The sequence below is a fragment of the Quercus suber genome, unplaced genomic scaffold, assembly GCF_002906115.3.
Source record: "Quercus suber isolate HL8 unplaced genomic scaffold, Cork oak 2.0 scaffold_32, whole genome shotgun sequence".
NCBI classification, from domain to species: Eukaryota; Viridiplantae; Streptophyta; class Magnoliopsida; order Fagales; family Fagaceae; genus Quercus; species Quercus suber.
In genome coordinates, this window is record NW_027069497.1 from 1,563,859 (window position 1) to 1,583,816 (window position 19,958).

Consider the following 19,958-nt stretch of genomic DNA (forward strand, 5'->3'; position numbering starts at 1 on the left):
CGCTTTTTCCAAATCTATTTTGATTACCATGAACCCTTCTTTACCTTTGCGCTTATTCAGGGAATAAATTATTTCTTGGGCAATAATTACGTTATCCAAACCTCGCCTACCAGCCACAAAAGTTGTTTGACATGGGGAGATCAGATTGGGCATGTGTGGACGAAGCCTTTGAACCAGAATCTTTGTGACTAGCTTGTACACGGTGTTGCATAAGCTAATGGGTCTGAAATGACTGATGGTTTCAGGCCCCTTCTATTTCAAGATGAGAGCAACGAGGGTTTCGTTAAGGAAAGCTGGCATCTCACATGAAAGGAAAATATTCCTCACTTCATCCTTCACCGAATCTCTAACACAGTTCCAATGCCTTTGGAAGAAGCCCGCATAAAGACCATCCGGCCCTGGAGCTTTATACAGCTTCATGGTTTTCAAGGCTTCATAAATTTCAGCATTTGATAGGATACTAGCCAACTCCTCGGCCTTATGTTCTAAAAGTCTGCAACAGGCCATCTCCAAAGTCATGTCTCTGGTACTAAGAAGACATTCAGTTGTATAAAGTTTCAAAAAATCCTCTTGAAAATATTGCTTGGTTTGTTCTAGGTCATAAATTCATTCCTCATTCTCCAATTTAATGCAAGATATTCTGTTGGCTGATCTGCGTACAATGGTGGAGAGGTGGAAATAAGAGGTGTTCCTTTCCTTGACGATGAGCCAATTGGTTCTTGCTTTCATTGCCCAAAGCTCTTCTTCCCACTGAAGAATCTGATTGAACTCATTGGATAGTTGAACTTGCAGATTTAGAAGAAAATCATTGGGGTTATTGGCTAATGCCTTCTGGATGCCAAGAATCCTAGCCACAAGACGCCTTTTTTTCCAAAAAAATATTGCCGAAGACTTCCTTATTCCACTTCCTAGCTCTCATTGTGAACTCATGTATGGCTCTGTCCAAGGCATTCTCCCTCCAAGCCCCACTAACAAGGTCCTGAAATTCTGGATGATGATTCCACATTAGTTGAAAGCGAAAGGGTCTTTCCCCACTAGCAGGGAGGGGTCAGTAATTTTCAACAATAGCAGACAATGGTTAGAATTAATGCAGGCTAGATGAGAAACACTGGCTTCCGGAAAAAGTGCTTTCCATGAGAGAGTAGCCCAACATCTATCCAACCTCTCTTGAATCAAATTCCCTATGCCTCTCTTATTAGTCCACATAAATTTAGGCCCCGAGAAACCCAAGTCCAGCATGTTGCAGTGATCATGCACTCTCTGTATTCTCGGACTTTTCTAACACTCAAGGAATTACCCCCAAACTTCTCACTTTCCGCAAGCACATCATTAAAATCATCCATGAGGATCCACAGCAAATTATGGTGATCAAAAACTTTTCTCGAGTTATCCCACAAAATGCACCTATTTTTAAACTTAGGACTAGCATATATTGCACTTAATAACCAAGAGGAAGGCAAAGATTGTACCTGAAGAAGCGCGTGTATCTCCTGTTCAGATTGTGAGAGCATTTCCACTTGCACCGATGAGGAATTCCAGAGCAGCCAAATTCCCCCCGTGAACCCAATGGTCTCAGACATAGCAAACCCATCAAAAGGGAGACCTTGGATTACTTCTTTAGCTCTATAACCACTGACTTTGGTCTCAGTAATTACCATGACCACAGGATTATGCCAACTAATGAGATCAGCCACCATTTGCTTAAATTTGGGCCTAAGCGCACTCCTACAGTTCCAAATAATTATATTCATGATTGGAAGAGTATTAGAGGACCTGTCAAGTAACTCAACAATGGAGTGATTCCCCAGCACACTTCATCTCCATCTCTCCATCAGCACCTGCTTCAATCGGATTTCCTCTAGAAAAATTGTCACAGCATGATTCAAAATCCCCATCTCTGTCTAGTTGGTTCTCACAAGCACGGTTCCCCTTATCACTAGCAGTGAGAATTGGATGAGTTTCACCCTGTGGACATGCCCCATCACTGTGCACTCCACCAGAATGGTTCTAAGAACTTTCCTCTCCGTGATTACCGGTACGCCGTCCTGCACTTCAAGCTCTGTCATTGATTTTTCCGAGAGGTAAGGACTTAAGATTGGCCTGGATTGAGTTGATGTGTTGGTAGGGGTCACATGTTTATCCATTAAGAACCTCCACCATGGATTTGGTGTCAAGCTCCATGCTTCGTTCGTGACGGAGAGAAAGCCCATCCTGCGGCTCAACTCGGTCAAAGGAAAAATGTTCCTCCAGGCTTGCATCAACTCCCATTCGAACCACCCCATGACTTCCATTGGATCCCTCTTGATCATGTTGATCATTTTGTCCCCGATTGGGATAATTTTCCCTTTTTAGAATATCGCCCATCTCTCCTGTGTATTCTCCATGATCTTGACAAATTGCAGAGCTTCCAAATCTAAAGACAGGAGTTTCCCTTGATGCGCCAATCTCTTTGTTAAGTGTTATTGGGCCGGTTTGCCCTTCCTTAGGCTCAGCCCCAAGCCCACTACTAGACCCAAATTTGAAGATCCTCAACACTGCCTTTTTTCCTCCTACACCAACAGTGCTACGGCCCGGCCCAGTAGCTTTACTACCTTGATTTATTTCCCTCCCTTTAGAGCTCTATCGTTTTGGAATAGACGTTGAAGTCTTATTAGCCGCCCCTAATTTCAAGTTGTCAGCGTATATGCTAACCTTATGCTTGCTGTCCTTTCTGTCTCGGGCTTCCAACTCCCCACCCAAGGTAGCAGACCCTTCCCCATACTCGGCCACCCTTAGTTTCTAAGCTTTCTTCTTCCTCATGACCACCATCCATTGTCCATACCCATCAAGCTCGTTATTGTGAATCTTAACTTGACTCTTATCTTTGCTCACTTGTTGTTCCTTTGAACTATTGGGCTTATCTTGTGTTGCTTGAGGATTTCCAGTCTGTGGACCTTTGATGACGTGAGGACATGCCTCCTTTCTATGCCCGATTCTTCCACATTCGAAACACAGAGCACTAAGACCTTCATATAAAACTATTTGAGCTAGCTGCCCAATCTTCATCGTTTTAATAAGTGGCTTATCAAGGTTGACCTAGACACACAACCTTGCGAACCTTCCTTGGTCACCATTGGCAGTATGGGCATCTATCCTAAGGACTGGGCCTATTGCTTCTCCTATCTTTCTTAGCACGACATGGTCATAGTACTCAATCGGCAACTCGAGAAGTCTAATCCACACTGCCACATTTAAGAAAGAAGCTTCAGAAGCTTTGAATTCCAGTTCCCAGAGCCTTATGGTGAGAAACTGTTGGCCAATGAACCAAGGTCCTCCCTTAAGGACCTTATCAATATCCTCCTTGCATTCAAATTTAATGAGAAAGAAATCATGTCCAAGATCGATGCAGTCCATGCACCCAGATGGTCTCCATAGATCTCTAATTTTGGACGAAAGAAACATATATCCCAGTGACCTCCCAAAGGATTTCACAATCAAGGAAGAAGTCCAAGGAGCTCTTATTCTTTCCTTATCCTCCTTGGAGAGAGCAACCGCTGCAAAACCATCACAGAGACTGTCCTCCTCCACATCGGACTCAGCCTCAATCTCCCTTGCTTGTCCAAGACCAAAAGCCTATTCAAACGCTCTTGGAATGGCTCCTACCATTTGAATATTTGGGTTAAATATTTACCCCATATTGTTTGGTCCACACTATGGGTGGCAATTTTTATCCATATCTATGAACCCACCCATTACCCACCTTATTTGGATAAGTCTCAACCTATTTGAATATTTGGGTTAAATAGTTAAAGATCTATTTGGTTATTTAATTATATGGGTCTTAATGAATAAACTCACTAATACCTACTAAAACCCATCTAAAATTTAAATAAACAACATAAATTCTAAATTTCTTGAAAATGACTTAAATACCCCTAAAACATTAAAATTACCAAAATACTCTTGAAACTTAAAAAATGACCAAAATACTCATGAAACCTAAAAAATTGCCAAAATATCCCCTTAACCTAGAAAATGACCGAAATACCCCCCTTAAAGCCTATAAAATGACAAAAATATCCCCAAACCTAAAATTACCAAAATACCCCCTAAACCTAAAAAATGGCCAAAACACTCCCAAAACCAGCAAATGACCAAAATACCCTTGAAACCTAAATTTACCAAAATACCCCCTAAACTTAAAAGATTGCCAAAATACCTTTGAAACCTATAAACGACGAAAATATCCCTGAAACCTAAAAGATGACCAAAATACCTCCAAAACCTAAAAGATGACCAAAATACATCCTAAACCTAAAAGATGACCAAAATACCTTCAAAACCTATAAAAATAACAAAAATATCCTTGAAACCTTAAAATTACCAAAATACCCCCAAAACCTAAAAATGACCAAAATACCCCCTAAACCTAAAAGATGACCAGAATATCTCCGAAACTTATAAAATGACCAAAATACCCCCAAAACCTAAAAATTACCAAAATACTTCCAAAACCTAAAAAATGACCAAAATACCCCTAAAAACCTAAAAATGACTAAAATACCCCATAAACCTATAAAATGAGTAAAACACCTCCACAACCTATAAAATGACCAAAATACCCTCAAAACCTAAAAATTACCAAAATACCTCCATAAACCTAAGAAATGATTGAAATACCCCCCAAAAGTTTAAAAATGACCCAAATATTCCCAAAACCTAAAAAATTACCAAAATACCTTTGCAACAAAAAAAATTACCAAAATACCCCCAAAACTTAAAAATTACCAAAATACCTCTGAAACCAAGAAATTTACTGAAATAGCCCAAAATTTTAAAAATGACGAAAATACCCATAAAATAAAATAAAAATGACCAAAATAACCCCGAAACATAAAAAATTATTGAAATTCCCTCGAAACCTATAAAATGATGGAAATACTCTTAGAACCTTTAATTTGTATCCTCGAAACATCCAAAATACCCCAAACCTATATTTTGGTAATTTTAGATGTTTCAGGTGTATTTTGGTCATATTATATGTTTAGGGGTATTTCAGTCATTTTTTAAGTTACAAAGGTATTTTGGTTATTTTTTAGATTTTGGGGTATTTCGATTTTCTTTTAGGTTTTAGGATATTTTGATTATTTTTTAGGTTTTTGGGTTATTTCAGTCATTTTTTAGATTTCAAAGGTATTTCGGTAATTTTTTAGATTTAGGGGGGTATTTCGGTCATTTTTTAGATTTAGGGGTATTTCGATCATTTTTAGGTTTTGGAGGTATTTCGATCATTGTTTTTTTTTAGGTTTTAGAGGTATTTTGGTCATTTTAAAGGTTTTGAGGGTATTTTGGTCGTTTCATAAGTTTTTGGAGTATTTCCATCGTTTTTTTAGGTTTTAAGGTATTTCAGTCATTTTTTAGGTTTATGGGGTATTTTGATAATTTAACAGATTTTAGGAAGTATTTTGGTAATTTTTTAGGTTATGGGGTAATTTGGTAATTTTTTAGGTTTTGACGGTATTTTGGTCATCTTTTAGATTTTAAGGGTATTTTGGTAATTTTTAGATTTCGGGAGTATTTCAATCATTTTTTAGGTTTATGGGGTATTTTGGTAAATTTTTGGTTTCAAGGGTATTTCGGTCATTTTTTAGGTTTAGGGTGTATTTTGTTAATTTTTAGGTTTCGATGATATTTCGGTCATTTTTTAGGTTTTGGGAGTATGTTGGTCATTTTAAAGGTTTTGAGGGTATTCTGGTCATTTTATAGGTTTTAGGGATATTTTAGTCATTTTTTAGGTTTTAGGGTATTTTGGTCATTTTTTAGATTACAAAGTAATTTGATAATTTTTTAGGTTTCAGGGATATTTTGGTAATTTTATGTTTCCGGGGAGGGGGGGAGGGTATTTTGGTGATTTTTAGGTTTCAGTGATATTTTGAACATTTTAGAGGTTTATGGGGCTATTTTGCTCATTTTAGAGATTTTAGATGTATTTTGGTGATTTTAGTGGTTTTTGAGCACATTTGGTGATTTTGGAGATATCGAGGGCATTTTGGTCATTTTAGAGGTTTTATGGGTAATTTGCTCAATTTAGAGATTTTGGAAATATTTTGATCATTTTAGTGGTCTCTAAGCATATTTGGTAATTTTAGAGAATTGAGAGTATTTTGGTCAATTTAGAGGTTTCATGGATATTGTGCTCATTTTTTAGATTTTCGCAATATTATGCTCATTTTAGAGATTTTGGGAATAATTTTGGATGTCCAAGGGTACACATTGGTAATTTTGGAAGTGTAGGGGTATTTGGATCATTTTAGGTATTTAAGGGTATTTTTGTAATTTTGGAGGTCAAGAGGGTATTCAAGTAGTTTTAGAAGTATTTGGGTCATATTGGGCTAAATGGGTGAGTTACTAATTAAATGGGTTGGGTTAGTAATGGATAATTAATTTATATATAAACGGGTCATAAATGAATAAATGGGTAATTACACATCTAACTCATTTACGACCCAACTCGCCCATTTGCCACCCCTAGTCCACACATAAGTCAATCTCACAAATGTTTTTATTGCTACTCCACATTTTAGCCCTTAAGATTTTGATTGAAATGAAATCATTAGGTTTACTTTGGATGAAATTTTAACGATTTCATTTTAATCCAACCTTTATGGGTCAATACTCAAATGTAACAATTGAAAATTTGTGGAATAATATTGAAATGACCAAACCACAATGAGACAAATTGTAATTTTCTCTAGATTTAAATCTTCTACACCCTAACCTTACTCTAGATTTACCAAAGAAAAAGAATAGGAAAGAACTATTAAGGGAATTTATAATACACTGTAGTAAAAACCACAATAGAAGTAACATAAATAGTAGCAAAATAAACAACCTGGATAATCTCAACGTTTCTACGTGCAAGGATGGATGACTCGAAAGCCTGAAGCAATCTTGAAGTACGAGCCATAAGATCAAGTATATTGGAGACACTCCTCGTTTCTCTAACAAAGAACCTCGTGTTGGGTGCACGTGACACTCTCAGATTCCATCACACATATTTGTCAAAGCTCATTTATGAGCTTGTTCCAAAAAGTCTTCATAGCTAGATTTTCCATTTATTGAGAAATGACCAAAGCTTGGGAGGTCTTACTTCTCTTAATGAGAAGTGATTCAAAGTCAGCATGTCATTCCTTGGATAGTGACTTAGGCGAGTGGGACACGCTGAAACTGAAAGAGGAGAAAAGAAAGAAAACTGAGGCCATTCGGCCTTGAGTGGAGAACTGAAGCAGAGAGTCATTTTTTGCTATTGTATGTGAGTTTCAGAGTGAGCAAGAAACACAAAAGGAGAGAGCTTCAACCATTTAAGAGGTGTAGTCCGTGTGAAGATAGAGAGAGAAACACAGTGAGAGTGTAAGAGAGTGAAAAAGAAAAAGGAGACATTTTTCATTGCTAAAGTTACACACAAGGAAGATAAATTGGTGGAGTTCTCATGGAGTTTTTGAGTGCTACAACCATGAAGAGTTGGAGTATTCAGAGGAAGATTTTGCTACTGGCTTTATGGTTAGATTGTATTTACTCCTTGAGATTTATTTATTGTATATCTAATTTATTGTGGACTCAAGTTTAGTATAAACTTGATAGTTGTAATCTCTATTTCATACTAGATATTTTTCAGAGCTGCCCTGTGGTTTTTCCCTCTACACATGAGGGTTTTTCACGTAAGATTTGGTGTTCTTATGTGGTTATATTTATGTGGTGCTTGTTGAATTTTTTTTTTTTTTTTTTTTTTTTTTTTTTTTTGTTTCCATAATATTGCTATTGCTTGGTAGTCATTAATTTTAATTCACACATAAACATTGAGGGGATTAGGATTTTTCCCCAACAAGTGGTATCAGAGCTTTTGGTTGCTTGGGTTTGATTGTCTTGTGTTGGATTAAATGGAAAATATGACTATGAATACTATGGTTAAACTCTCGGCATCAAATTATTTGATATGGAAGCCGATGATGGAGGATGTCCTTTATTGCAAGGATTTACATGACCCTATTAAGGGTGATAGTGCCAAGCCTATTGATATATCAGATAGAGACCGGGAGAAATTAAATAGAAAAACTATCGGGTGTATTAGACAATGCATCGACGTTAGTGTTTTTCACCATGTGTCTTTGAAAACAAATGCAGAGGCTCTTTGGGAAAAATCAAGGAGTCTTTATGAAAGAAAGACAACTCAAAATAAAGCTTTTATTGCTAGAAAGCTTGTGAATTTGAAGCTTAAGGAGGGTAAGTCCATTGCCGAGCACCTTAGTGAGTTCCAAGACTTGGTTAATCAAATGGTTACAATGAAGCTAATAATAAATGATGAATTGCAAGCTTTATTGCTTCTAAGTTCCTTACCTGATAGTTGGGAGACTTTGGTAATGTCACTTATTAATTCTGCTCCGAATGGTGTGTTACAACTTGCCATGGTTAAAGATAGTTTGCTTAATGAAGAAACTAGAAGAAAGGATATGGGCAAGGATATTGCTCATGCTCTTGTCACAGAGAACAGGAGGAGAAGTAAGAGTAGAAGTTCTAAAGAGCGAGATAAATCCAAAAGTCGGTCAAAGTCAAAGGGAAAATTCAAGTGCTTTTATTGTGATAAAGAAGGTCATATAAAAAGGAACTGCAAGGCTTGGAAGAATAAACAGAAAGAGGATAAAAATCAAAAAAAGGCGAATGATGAGAACACTGCTGCTGTTATAGTGTTAGAAGATAAGGTCCTAGCTATAGTACAACATGATTGTTGTATAGTTTCAGATCCTTATGTTGAATGGGTAATTGATTCAGCTACTTCTTACCATGTCACTCTTAGAAAGGAGTTATTCACTTCATACAAAGTGGAAAACTTTGGGAGAGTGAAGATGGGCAATGGTAGTTATGCAGACATTGTGGGAATTGGTGATATTTGTGTTAGGGCTAACACTGGATACACCCTGATTTTGAAGGATGTGAGACATGTTCCGAATATTTACCTAAATTTGATTTCCACTCATGCTCTTGATAAAGAAGGCTATGGCAATTATTTTCGCGATGGAAAATGGAGGCTTAGCAAAGGATCATTGGTGCTTGCTAGAGAGAAGATTTGTTGTACACTTTATAGGACACAAGTAAAGTTGTGCAAGGATGTTGTTAGTGCAGCTCAAGAGGATTCTTCGCCTAACTTGTGGCATAGGCGGCTGGCTCACATGAGTGAAAAATGGTTGCAGATTTTGGCAAAGAAGTCTCTCATTTCCTTTGCCAAAGGTACGCCACTAAATCCTTGTAACTTTTGTTTATTTGGTAAACAACATAGAGTTTCATTTAATATACCCTCTATTAGAAAACCCAATGTATTAGATCTTGTTTATTCTGATGTATATGGTCTCATTGATGTTGAGGCTTTAGGTGGTAATAAATATTTTGTTACATTTATTAATGATGCTTCACAAAAAGTGTGGGTTTATGTTTTGAAAACAAAAGACCAGGTATTTGAGCACTTCAAGAAATTTTATGCCATAGTGAAAAGAGAGAAAGGGAAGCCTTTGAAGTGTCTCCATAGTGATAACAGAGGTGAATACACATCTAATGAATTCAAAAGTTACTGTTCCGAGAAAGGCATTAGACATGAGAATACAGTTTCTAATACCTCACAACAAAATGGTGTTGCAGAAAGGATGAGTTGCACTATTGTTGAGAAGATCAAATGTATGTTAAGAATGACTAATTTGCCTAAGTCATTCTGGGATGAAGCTATTGCAACTGCATGCTACGTAATTAATAGATCTCCATCAGTTCCTTTGGATTTTGATACTCCAGAAAGAATATGGACAGGAAAAGATGTTTATTACTTTAACTTGAAGGTATTTGGGTGCAAGGCTTTTGTTCATGTGCCTAAGGAACAAAGATCAAAGGTTGATAGCAAATCCACTCCTTATATATTTGTTGGATACGGAGATGCAGAATTTGGCTACAAGCTATGGGATCCAAAAGAAAAGAAGATGATTAGAAGTCGAGATGTAGTTTTTCATAAGAATGAAAACTTGGCAGACTTTGAGAAAACTGAGAAGCCTAAAGTTACAGTTGAAGGTGTTCTTGATCTTACACCTACCTCTTCTTCCTTAGATAATGCCACAAATAAGAAAGAGGTACAAGATTAGAATTATGGTGATGAACCAACTAAATTTGATACTGATGAGCCAGCAGGTATTGATGGTGATGATGTGACAGATACAGATGGTGTTGAGCAGGGGGAGCTACCTCCTCCACTAGAAATGGTAGAACCTCAAGTGAGAAGGTCTACTAGAGAGCGCCGTCCATCGACTAAAGACCCCACTTTTGAGTATACTATGAAGAATGGGAGCCAGAAAGTTTTCAGGAAGTACAATCTCATAAAGATAAGCAAAGTTGGTTGAAGGCTGTGCATGAAGAGATGAATTCTTTGAACAAGAATAAGACTTATGACTTGGTGGAACTTCCTAAAGGCAAGAAGGTTTTGAAAAACAAATGGGTGTTCAAGCTAAAGAGAGACAGTGACAAGTTAGTGAAGTATAAAGCTCGATTGGTGGTCAAGGGTTTCAGTCAGAAACAAGGAATTGACTTTAATGAGATATTCTCTCCAGTAGTCAAGATAAGTTCTATTCGGGTAGTTCTGAGATTAGTAGCTAGCTTGGATCTTGAGCTCGAGCAACTTGATGTGAAGAATGCTTTTCTTCATGGTGATTTGAAAGAAGAAATCTACATTGATCAACCAAAGGGATTCAAAGTAAAAGGGAAAGAACATATGGTTTGCAAGTTAAAGAAGAGTTTGTATGGCTTGAAGCAATCTCCAAGATAGTAGTACAAGAAGTTTGACTCATTCATGGTGGGTCATGGGTACACGAGGACAAATGCAGATCATTGTGTGTATGTTAGAAAATTTTCCAATGGTAAATTTGTTATTCTTTTACTATATGTAGATGATATGTTGATAGTAGGACAAGATGCAGGTGTGATTGGAAATTTGAAGAAAGACTTGTTCAAGTCATTTAATATGAAAGACTTGGGTCTAGCAAGACAAATTTTAGGTATGCAGATTCTGCGTGACAGGAAAGCCAAGAAGCTATGGTTATCACAAGAGAAATATATTGAGCAAGTTCTTGAAAGGTTCAATATGAAGCATGCTAAGCTAGTCAGTACACCTCTTGATTCTCATTTCAAGTTAAGAAAGAGATCTTGTTCTTCATCCAAGAAAGAGAAAAAAGACATAGTATCAACTATTTATTCCTCAGCAGTTGGGAGTTTGATGTATGTTATGGTTTGCATATAACTAGATATTGCTCATGCAGTTAGTGTTGTTAGTAGGTTCATGGTTAATCCTGGTAAGATCACTGGGAAGCAATGAAGTGGATCTTTAGATATTTGAGAGGTAGCTCTAAATTGTGCTTGACTTTTGATGATTTTAAACCAATTTTGGAGGGTTATGTAGATGCAGATTGGGCAGGTGACCTTGATGGTAGGAAATCCACATCGGGGTATTTATTTACTTTTGCAAAGGGAGCTGTATCATGGGAGTCAAGATTGCAAAAGTGTGTTGCCTTATCTACAACTAAAGCTGAGTATATTGCAGGTAAAGAGAAGCTTTGGTTGAAACGGTTTTTCTAAAAATTGAGTTTGAAGCAAGAAGGGTATGTAGTTAATTGTGATAGTCAGAGTGCTATAGACTTGAGCATAAATTCTATGTACCATTCACGCTCAAAGCACATTAAGGTGAGATACAATTGGTTGAGACTAGTTGTTGAACAACAGTCATTTGAATTAAAGAAGATTCACACAGATGAAAATCCAGCTAACATGTTAACCAAGGTTGTGTCTAGAGAGAAGCTAAAGCTTTGTGTTGGGTTGGCCGACATGAATTCTAACTGAAGACTTGGGTTGAAGATCTCCTTCGTAGTGTGTTGGAGGGGGAGATTGTTGGGTGCACATGACTGCCTCAGATTCCATCACACATATTTGTCAAAGCTCATTTATGAGCTTGTTCCAAAAAGTCTTCATAGCTAGCTTTTCCATTTATTGAGAAATGACCAAAGCTTGGGAGGTCTGACTTCTCTTAATGAGAAGTGATCCAAAGTCAACATGCCATTCCTTGGGCAGTGACTTAGGTGTGTGGGACACATTGAAACTGAAAAAGGAGAAAAGAAAGAAAACTGAGGCCATTCGACCTTAAGTGGAGAGCTGAAGCAGAGAGTCATTTTTGGCTATTGTATGAGTTTCAAAGTGTGCAAGAAACACAAAATGAGAGAGCTTCAACCATTTGAGAGGTGCAGTCTGTGTGAAGAGATAGAGAGAAACACAGTGAGAGTGTAAGAGAGTGAAAAAGAAAAAGGAGACATTTTTCATTGCTCAAATTACACACAAAGAAGATAAATTGGTGGAGTTCTCATGGAGTTTTTGAGTGTTACAACCATGGAGAGTTAGAATATTCAGAGGAAGATTTTGCTACTGGCTTTGTGGTAAGATTGTATTTATTCCTTAAGATTTATTTATTGTATATCCAATTTATTGTGGACTCAAGTTTAGCATAAACTTGATAGTTGTAATATCTATTTCACAGTGGATATTTTTCGGAACTGCCTCGTGGTTTTTCCCTTTACACTGAAGGGTTTTCTACGTAAGTTTAGTGTTCTTGTGTGGTTGTATTAATGTGGTGCTTGTTGGAATTTTTTTTTTTGTTTCCATAATATTGCTATTGCTTGGTAGTCATTAATTTTAATTCACACATAGATATTGAGGGGATTAGGATTTTTCCCCAACACCCCGCCCAGTGCCAAATAATGTCCATGGGAGCTTTCTGTTACTTCTGTTTATGTAAGAAAGGATCAATTAGCAGGGGTCAAAAGCATGCAACAAAGGAGTAATTGCCAATAAGAAAGAAAGAATTGAAGAAAGCAAATCAAAATTGGAGAAATCCCATAAGAGATTATCCAAAAGAAAACAAAATAAAGTGTTGCATATATAAATGTAAAAATTGATAAAGAAGCTTCCTTTATGCTATGTTTGTTTACTAAGAAAAAGTTGGATAAGAAAGACATTATAATTTTGTGATCACTAATTTCTCATTTGTAACTGGGTATATAAAACAAAGTTCCCCACATACAAGAAGTTTTTTTTCTTTCTTTCCTCAGTCTTATTGACAACCAAATATAAAAATTGGGAAAGAAGCTTCCTTTATGCTATGTTTGTTTAATAAGAAAAAGTTGGATAAGAAAAGAAAAGACATTTTAATTTTGTAAATCTCTAATTTTTTATTTGGAACCCGGTATATAAAACCAAGCTCCCCGCACAACTAGTTTTTTCTTTCCTCAGTCTTCTCGATAACAAGCAAAAAGTCAAAAACTATCAACAACAAAAAAATAATAATAATAATAACAAGCTCTCAGCTGTCAGGGCCAAATAAGCTACAAGAAAATTTTAAAAAAAGAATAGAAAAGCAGTCAATATAGTGCATAAAGAATTGCATTCTTTATTATTGGTGACTTGAACTTGCAAATATAAAATGAAACTACAAGAAGAGAATCAATAAAAAGAACCCACATGATCGTGACTGTGAAAATAAAAAACCAAATGCTATATTGAATATTAAATTATAGTGTTGGAGACATTTATTCAAACTAGAAAGGACAATAATGGAGAAAATGGGAGTACCTTTGAGAGAGAAGTAGAGGTTAGAGAGATTGAGACGTGAGAGCTAACAGTGACTCTTAGTTTGAGAATTGAGAATTGAGAAATATGAGAGCAAACGGTTAAGATGCACAAATACTTCATTTTGGATGCAATATTTATATCGTACCGTGTTATAATGGTGTCTAATTTGCCATATCATGTTATAATTTTTTAAAATTACTTGTGTTATCATATCGTACCCATACCTGTACCATGTTTATGTCCATGTCCGTGCATCTTAGCCAAAAGGGTGAAGAAAATTGAGTACTCTACAAGGCAATGACTCTTATAAACTGACTGAGTGAATTGGTTAGTTAATTAGTTACTTTCCGCTCCTTTGAGTTTTTTTTAGCTTTTCTTTTCTTTCTTTTCCATTTTTTTTTTAATTAGCGGCGGTCAAAGTGATCATAGATGGAGAGTTTATGAGCCACGTTAGCTTTTAAAGGAACGTGTTTTTTACGGAGTTTGGGTCTCTTTCGTGAGAAAGTGTCACCTAAATTTTGATCTTTTTTAGTTTTTATTTTTATATAGTACTAATATAACAGTAAATTGCTACAAATCACTATTTATTTTCTTCAATTTTTCTTTCCTACCAAATAAAGGAAAGATAAACCAATTTTCCAACATCCTACTTTTTTTATCCTTCCTACCTAAGGCTAGAAAATTTGTACTCTCTCTCCCTCTCTCATATTAATGATATTTAAAGTTTTAAACAATTGCTTGTAAATATGTTATTAAATTTTAAAGATGGTTCAAAAATCTTCCAATTTCACCAAAAAGCATTTTCTAAAAATAAATCATTAAAAGCGTAGCTAAGGGTATTATAACTTAGCTAGTTAGTATCTAGAAATTAAATCCCTCCACTCCTAATTATCATTGTATTAAAAAATGAAGAAAATAAATAGTGATTGTGGGAGGTAACATTTTTAGAAAAGGAATTTCCCACACATATACTAAATTAAAGTAAAATTTTGTCTCAGGTAAAAAATAAATAAATAAGGAGAATCTTAAATGTTGAATTATTAATAACAACAAAAACAAAAACAACCAACCAAAAAGTTGAGACTCAGTACTCAGGTAGTCAGGTGAAAGAAGATAATATTGTCTTTTGAATATTGAATCATTGTGCAATTTAAGAAATAACCTTCTTTTTTTTTCTTTTTCTTTTTTTTGCATGAATTGTCAATTAAGAAAAAAAAATTCAATCATATTTGTATTCAAGTATCTCAAGAGTTGTTGAACGCCTTCAATTTTTTTTTTTTTTTTTTTTTTTTTTTTATATGTTTTATATTAAGTTAATAGCAAAGTGAAGCCATTAAAAGTTGCTTCTCATCTTAAAACACAATGGTATATCATAAAATAATTAATAATAATAGAAGACTAAATATATCAATTGGTTTACAACAGAGTTTTACTCGTATTTTATTTAAGAAAAAACATAAACATGGATATAAGGAATTGAAGAGGTCGTACAAATCAATCTTATTTAAAGTTAATGGTCATGATCATTTTAAAATCAAGATTGTTAAAATATCATTATACATTGTTATTGTTAGTGATCTTGGCAAAATGATATCTACTTCCATGTTAAAGAAAGCATAGAGTTAAACCATATGAGAATGGTAGGATATTCATAGTGAATAAATTGCTTTCATGTCTCAGAGTCAATATCATATCAATTTATAAATGAATAATCTGTTTATTTCACATAAAAAATTACAATGTGTGATGGACCGAGCAAAGATAAGGAAAAAAAGTAGAAGAAAAACACTAAGAAATAAAAAAGAATCATGGGAACCAAAGCACACGCAGAGTAAAAGTAGTAAAAAGAACAACCAAAAAACGACTATATGGTTTTGCAGTAATCAAATAAGAGTGAGCAATAAGGATTATCCCATCTCACAGGTAATCCAAAACTCTTGGCAAGCTCTATTTGATTTCCACCGTGCGAACATTGCTCACCGGTCCTAGGTTTGGAGTCAACCTCCAATCGGGTTTCATGGATCCCTCCACCTAAAAGCTCTCTTAAGGTTAACTTTGATGGGGCAACATTCACAGATATTGACAAGGCTGGTTTGGGTGTTATAATCCGCAACGATCATGGACAGGCGATTGCTTCCCTCTCGGAACAGATTCAGCTACCTTTCTCTTCTGATTTGGTTGAAGCCTTGGAAGCGGTAAGGGCAATATCCTTTGCTCAAGAACTTGGCTTCTCCAAATTCATCTTGGAAGGCAACTCCGAACTGGTAATAAAAGCTCCCAGGAGTAATGAAGATTCTCTATCCCATTTTGGTCACATTCTAGCTTCGGTCAAAGTTACTACAGATGTCAATTGTATTTTTTTTCCTATACTCGCAAATTTGGCAATTTTTTTACTCATAACCTTCCTAAACATGCTAGATATATTGCAGGTTTTATGGTGTGGATGAAGAATGTTCCTCCACACCTCTACTTTGTATTGTTAGCTGACCATAACTGATTTTTTTAATGAATTTCAAAGTACTCTTTCTCAAAAAAAAAAAAAAAAAAAAAAAAAATTGNTGGGTGCATAGTCTTCTAAAATATAAAAATTCTTTCATTTACACATTTTGGCAAAAAAAAAAAAAAAACACCACATCAGTGGGTGTAAAATGGTGTATTTATACAATTGCTACAGTAACCGTGTATATATGTGTAGCTTGTGTGTTTGATATTTTAATAATTTTTCAATTTGGCTCCCTTTTTTCTCTATCTTTTTCCTTTGAAACGAACTCTCAAACGAACTCGGGCTTTTTTCTTCTCCCTCATATTTTTGCTCCTTTGTTACAGACCAACACCAGTTAAGAAAGTATCAATCAAATACAAACACAGCACCACCCAACTATCATTGGTCTACCACCACAACCCATTTCAACATTTGATAATCCAAACACAAAATCAAACAAAAAATAACTCAAAATCAACACAAAACAACTTAAAATCAACTCAAACCCCATTGGAAAACCCATCCCAAACCCAACTCAAAATCAACCCAAAACAAAATCAACTCAAAATCAAACCCAAAATCCACAGAAAATCAACTCAAAATTAAACCATTAACTGAAAACTCATAATCCAAACCCAAAATCAAAATCAAATACAAACCCAATAGTGGTAGAGACTTAAGGGATCTGAGAATTAAGGAGAGAGATGAGGGATTTCCTTATGTTTCAATTATCTTCATCTTCATCATCATCATCATCTTCTCTCTTCCTTATAGCTTTCGAACTGTCAAAAATAAAAAAGAGATGCAGAGACTTTGAGGGATGAGAGAGGGGTGGAGACTTTGTGGGTTAGGGGAAAGTAAGAGGTAGATACTTTATGGGTTAGGTGGGAAATAATAAAAAAAGTGAGGAAAAATATTATTTTAATAAAAAAGTGTGTATAATAGATTAATGTGAGTGTTTTGTAAAAATAATAATGTAAAATAGAAAAAGTAAATTTTTTGTGTGTAAAATAGATGGAATTTTTTAGACATACTGATGTGGTTGCTCTAATATCTTGCTTATTTAAGTATATCTATAACTTCCCATCGGATCTCATGTAAGCAATATACATGTAACATGCCCAGTTAATAATAATAGCTTAATCTCAGGTAGTATATTTGTCTTTGTATAACCTGTTTGGTTGAGCTTATGTTCATCTAAAAGGGAATGTACAATTTTTTTAAAGGTACAACTTGTAATTTTATAGAATAAAGAAGATAACAACTAAGCTCATCCAAAAGAAGCACTCATGATTATTGTGGGCAATATCTTGTGTTGGTTGGTGTGTGGATAAACAATTGTGTCTAGAACTATATGTTATTAGTTTTTCGTAATTATGTAATGATGACAACTAAGTTTATTAGAATGATAATGAGGAACACTTTTGCTTTTCAGGGAAGAGTTAATAACGCTGCAAAAAGGCTGATCACTGAGGCAGTTGTAGAAATTCTTGATATCGAGAACTTGGCTTCCTCAAACACCTTACGAATTGCAGATTTAGGTTGCTCTGTTGGGCCTAATACATTTTTTGCAGTGCAAAACATAATTGAGGCAGTGCAGTTTAAGTATCAATGTCAAGGGCTTGATTCTCAGCTCCCCGAATTTCAAGTCCTCTTCAATGATCACACCTCGAATGATTTCAACACACTTTTCTCCTCCCTCCCATTAGACAGGAAATATTATGCTGCAGGCGTACCGGGTTCATTCTATGGTCGCTTATTTCCGAATGGATCTCTACACTTCGTTCATTCTTCTTATACCAACCACTGGCTTTCCAGATACAAACCTGTAGTTGACAAAAGTTCCCCTGCTTGGAATAAGTGGAATACACTACACAAGTGCAAAAGATGAAGTTATTAAGGCCTATGAAGCTCAATACGTTGAAGACATGGATACTTTCTGCATGCTAGGGCTCAAAGAGTTGTGCGTGGAGGATTGGTTGCACTTATCGTTTCTGGACGCCCCAACGGAATCCACCATTCTCAAACTACACAAAAATATAGTATTTGACCTCCTAGGATCTTGCCTAATGGACATGGCTAAAAAAGGTAAGACACTATCAGTTGTCCAAATAATTCCAAGGGTTGATCTATGGCTCCTAAGGCTTCATGCAATTTAAGAATTCCTCGGTTTAAAACTCTTAGCTAGTATTTTGAGGTTACTTCTATCAAATTCCTTCCTATAATTACCTAATGTGTACAATAGACACACTGTGAGAAATAGCTAGGAGGTGGAAGAGCTTAGGACCCACATTGGCCAAAAAAAAAAAAATCGGTTGTCCCAAGTTTTAAATATACTTTGTGAATATATTGATTTTGGTCTGCCTTTTTATCTTCATCTAAATTATTTTTCAAAAGTTAAAGCTGGAAAAGTATTGTCTTTTAAACCGTTGTGACAAGCTTAATTATCATCTTAATTGTAAAAGAAAAAAAGAGATTAAATCCACTTTTTCCTTTTAGCTTATGTTATGCTTTGAAATTGTTGTTGTTGCATGATATATGTCTTGTCCTGAGAGTTGATTAATTTACTTTTGTATCTTTCAGGGAATAGTTAGTGAAAGAAAAGTGGACTCCTTCAATATGCCATTGTATTACATGTCTCCCCAGAACTAGAAGGAGATGCAATCTTAGACGAGCTCTTTGACTCATTAAGTAAGAAAATTTGAAGAAGGAAATGCCCATGCTTATTTCTGGAGGATCCATTAATTTCTTTGCTCTTCTTAGACGCAAAGCAATGGATTAGAACGTGTTTTGTTTATTTTCGAATGGTTTGTTAGGTAATGGTTATTCACGAAACTTTATTATTTTTTTTCTTTTGCATATTTTATTACCATGTTAATGTCTCATTATATGTCTCAAGGATCATGAAAGATTACTCCACTATGAATTTGAAAGCCAATAAGAGGCAAAGTTGTACGCAATAAAATTTTGATTCCAAGAATAGATTGGAATTAAAAAAAAAATCTTTTATTTATGTTTCGAGTTACAATTTCTATGTACATTATTTACAAAAGAATCTATTCCCCTTATTCTTTTGAGTAAAGGTGATTGTTTCAAATTTGAAGCCTTTTAAGTTTTAACAAGCATGTTTCTTATGTCCAACTAGAGTTAGTGATGAATTTAATAATAAATCTAGTTACTTCACTACAAAACGCGGGGCCTTTGGGCCGCGTTTTAAAAAACGCGGCCATAGATGTGCTACAGCCCCGTTTTCATAAAACGGGGCTTAAAGACTGGACCTGAAGCCCCGGTTTATAAACGAGGCCATAGCCTATCCTCCAGCCTTGGTCCTTTTGGAATTGGGCCGCATTTTCAACGCGACCAGCTATGGCCCCGTTTTAAAACCGTGGCCCAAAATCTTATGTAAAGCCGCGTGTTTAAACTGCGGCTTCAGCTAAGGATCAGACCGCGTTTTCTAAACGGGGCTTTAGGCCCAACCCTATAGCCGCATGTTAAAACCGCGGCTCTAGGGTTTGTATAAAAACAAAAAACAAAAATCAGACAGCCCTCATCTTCGAAATCACTCAGCCTATTTCGAAAACCCTATTTCGAAATCACTCATCCCAACCGACTCAAAAACCCCTATTTCGAAATCACTCTGCTCTCATCTCTCAAAAACCCGATTCCGTTCATCCTCAACCTCACTCGCCATTGCCGACCCACGCACCATCGCCGTACCACTTTCTGAGATCGATCTTCAAAAAACTCCGGCGACTTGTCAAGCACCCAGTCGGCGAAGGCAAGTTTCCCCCCTTTTATC

The 19,958-nt window shown here is 35.8% G+C and overlaps 2 protein-coding genes across 2 annotated transcripts; one reads left to right on the forward strand and one right to left on the reverse strand.

Moving 5' to 3' along the window:
* Window positions 1-606: 606 nt before the first annotated feature.
* On the reverse strand, window positions 607-6,946 carry LOC136066362 (uncharacterized). Its single transcript, XM_065770544.1, has 7 exons — window positions 6,872-6,946; window positions 3,098-3,612; window positions 2,806-2,974; window positions 2,152-2,619; window positions 1,814-1,965; window positions 1,470-1,725; window positions 607-759 (listed from the first exon to the last, which is right to left on the reverse strand). The coding sequence occupies exons 1-7, from the start codon at window positions 6,944-6,946 to the stop codon at window positions 607-609; spliced, it is 1,788 nt and encodes a 595-aa protein (XP_065626616.1).
* A 10,609-nt stretch (window positions 6,947-17,555) lies between these two features.
* LOC112017342 (loganic acid O-methyltransferase) lies at window positions 17,556-18,271 on the forward strand. The gene is given in 3 exon segments (XM_065770510.1): window positions 17,556-18,019; window positions 18,021-18,091; window positions 18,094-18,271. Coding segments are annotated over 3 exon segments (642 nt in total). The 5' UTR covers window positions 17,556-17,564; the 3' UTR covers window positions 18,210-18,271.
* Window positions 18,272-19,958: the final 1,687 nt, after the last annotated feature.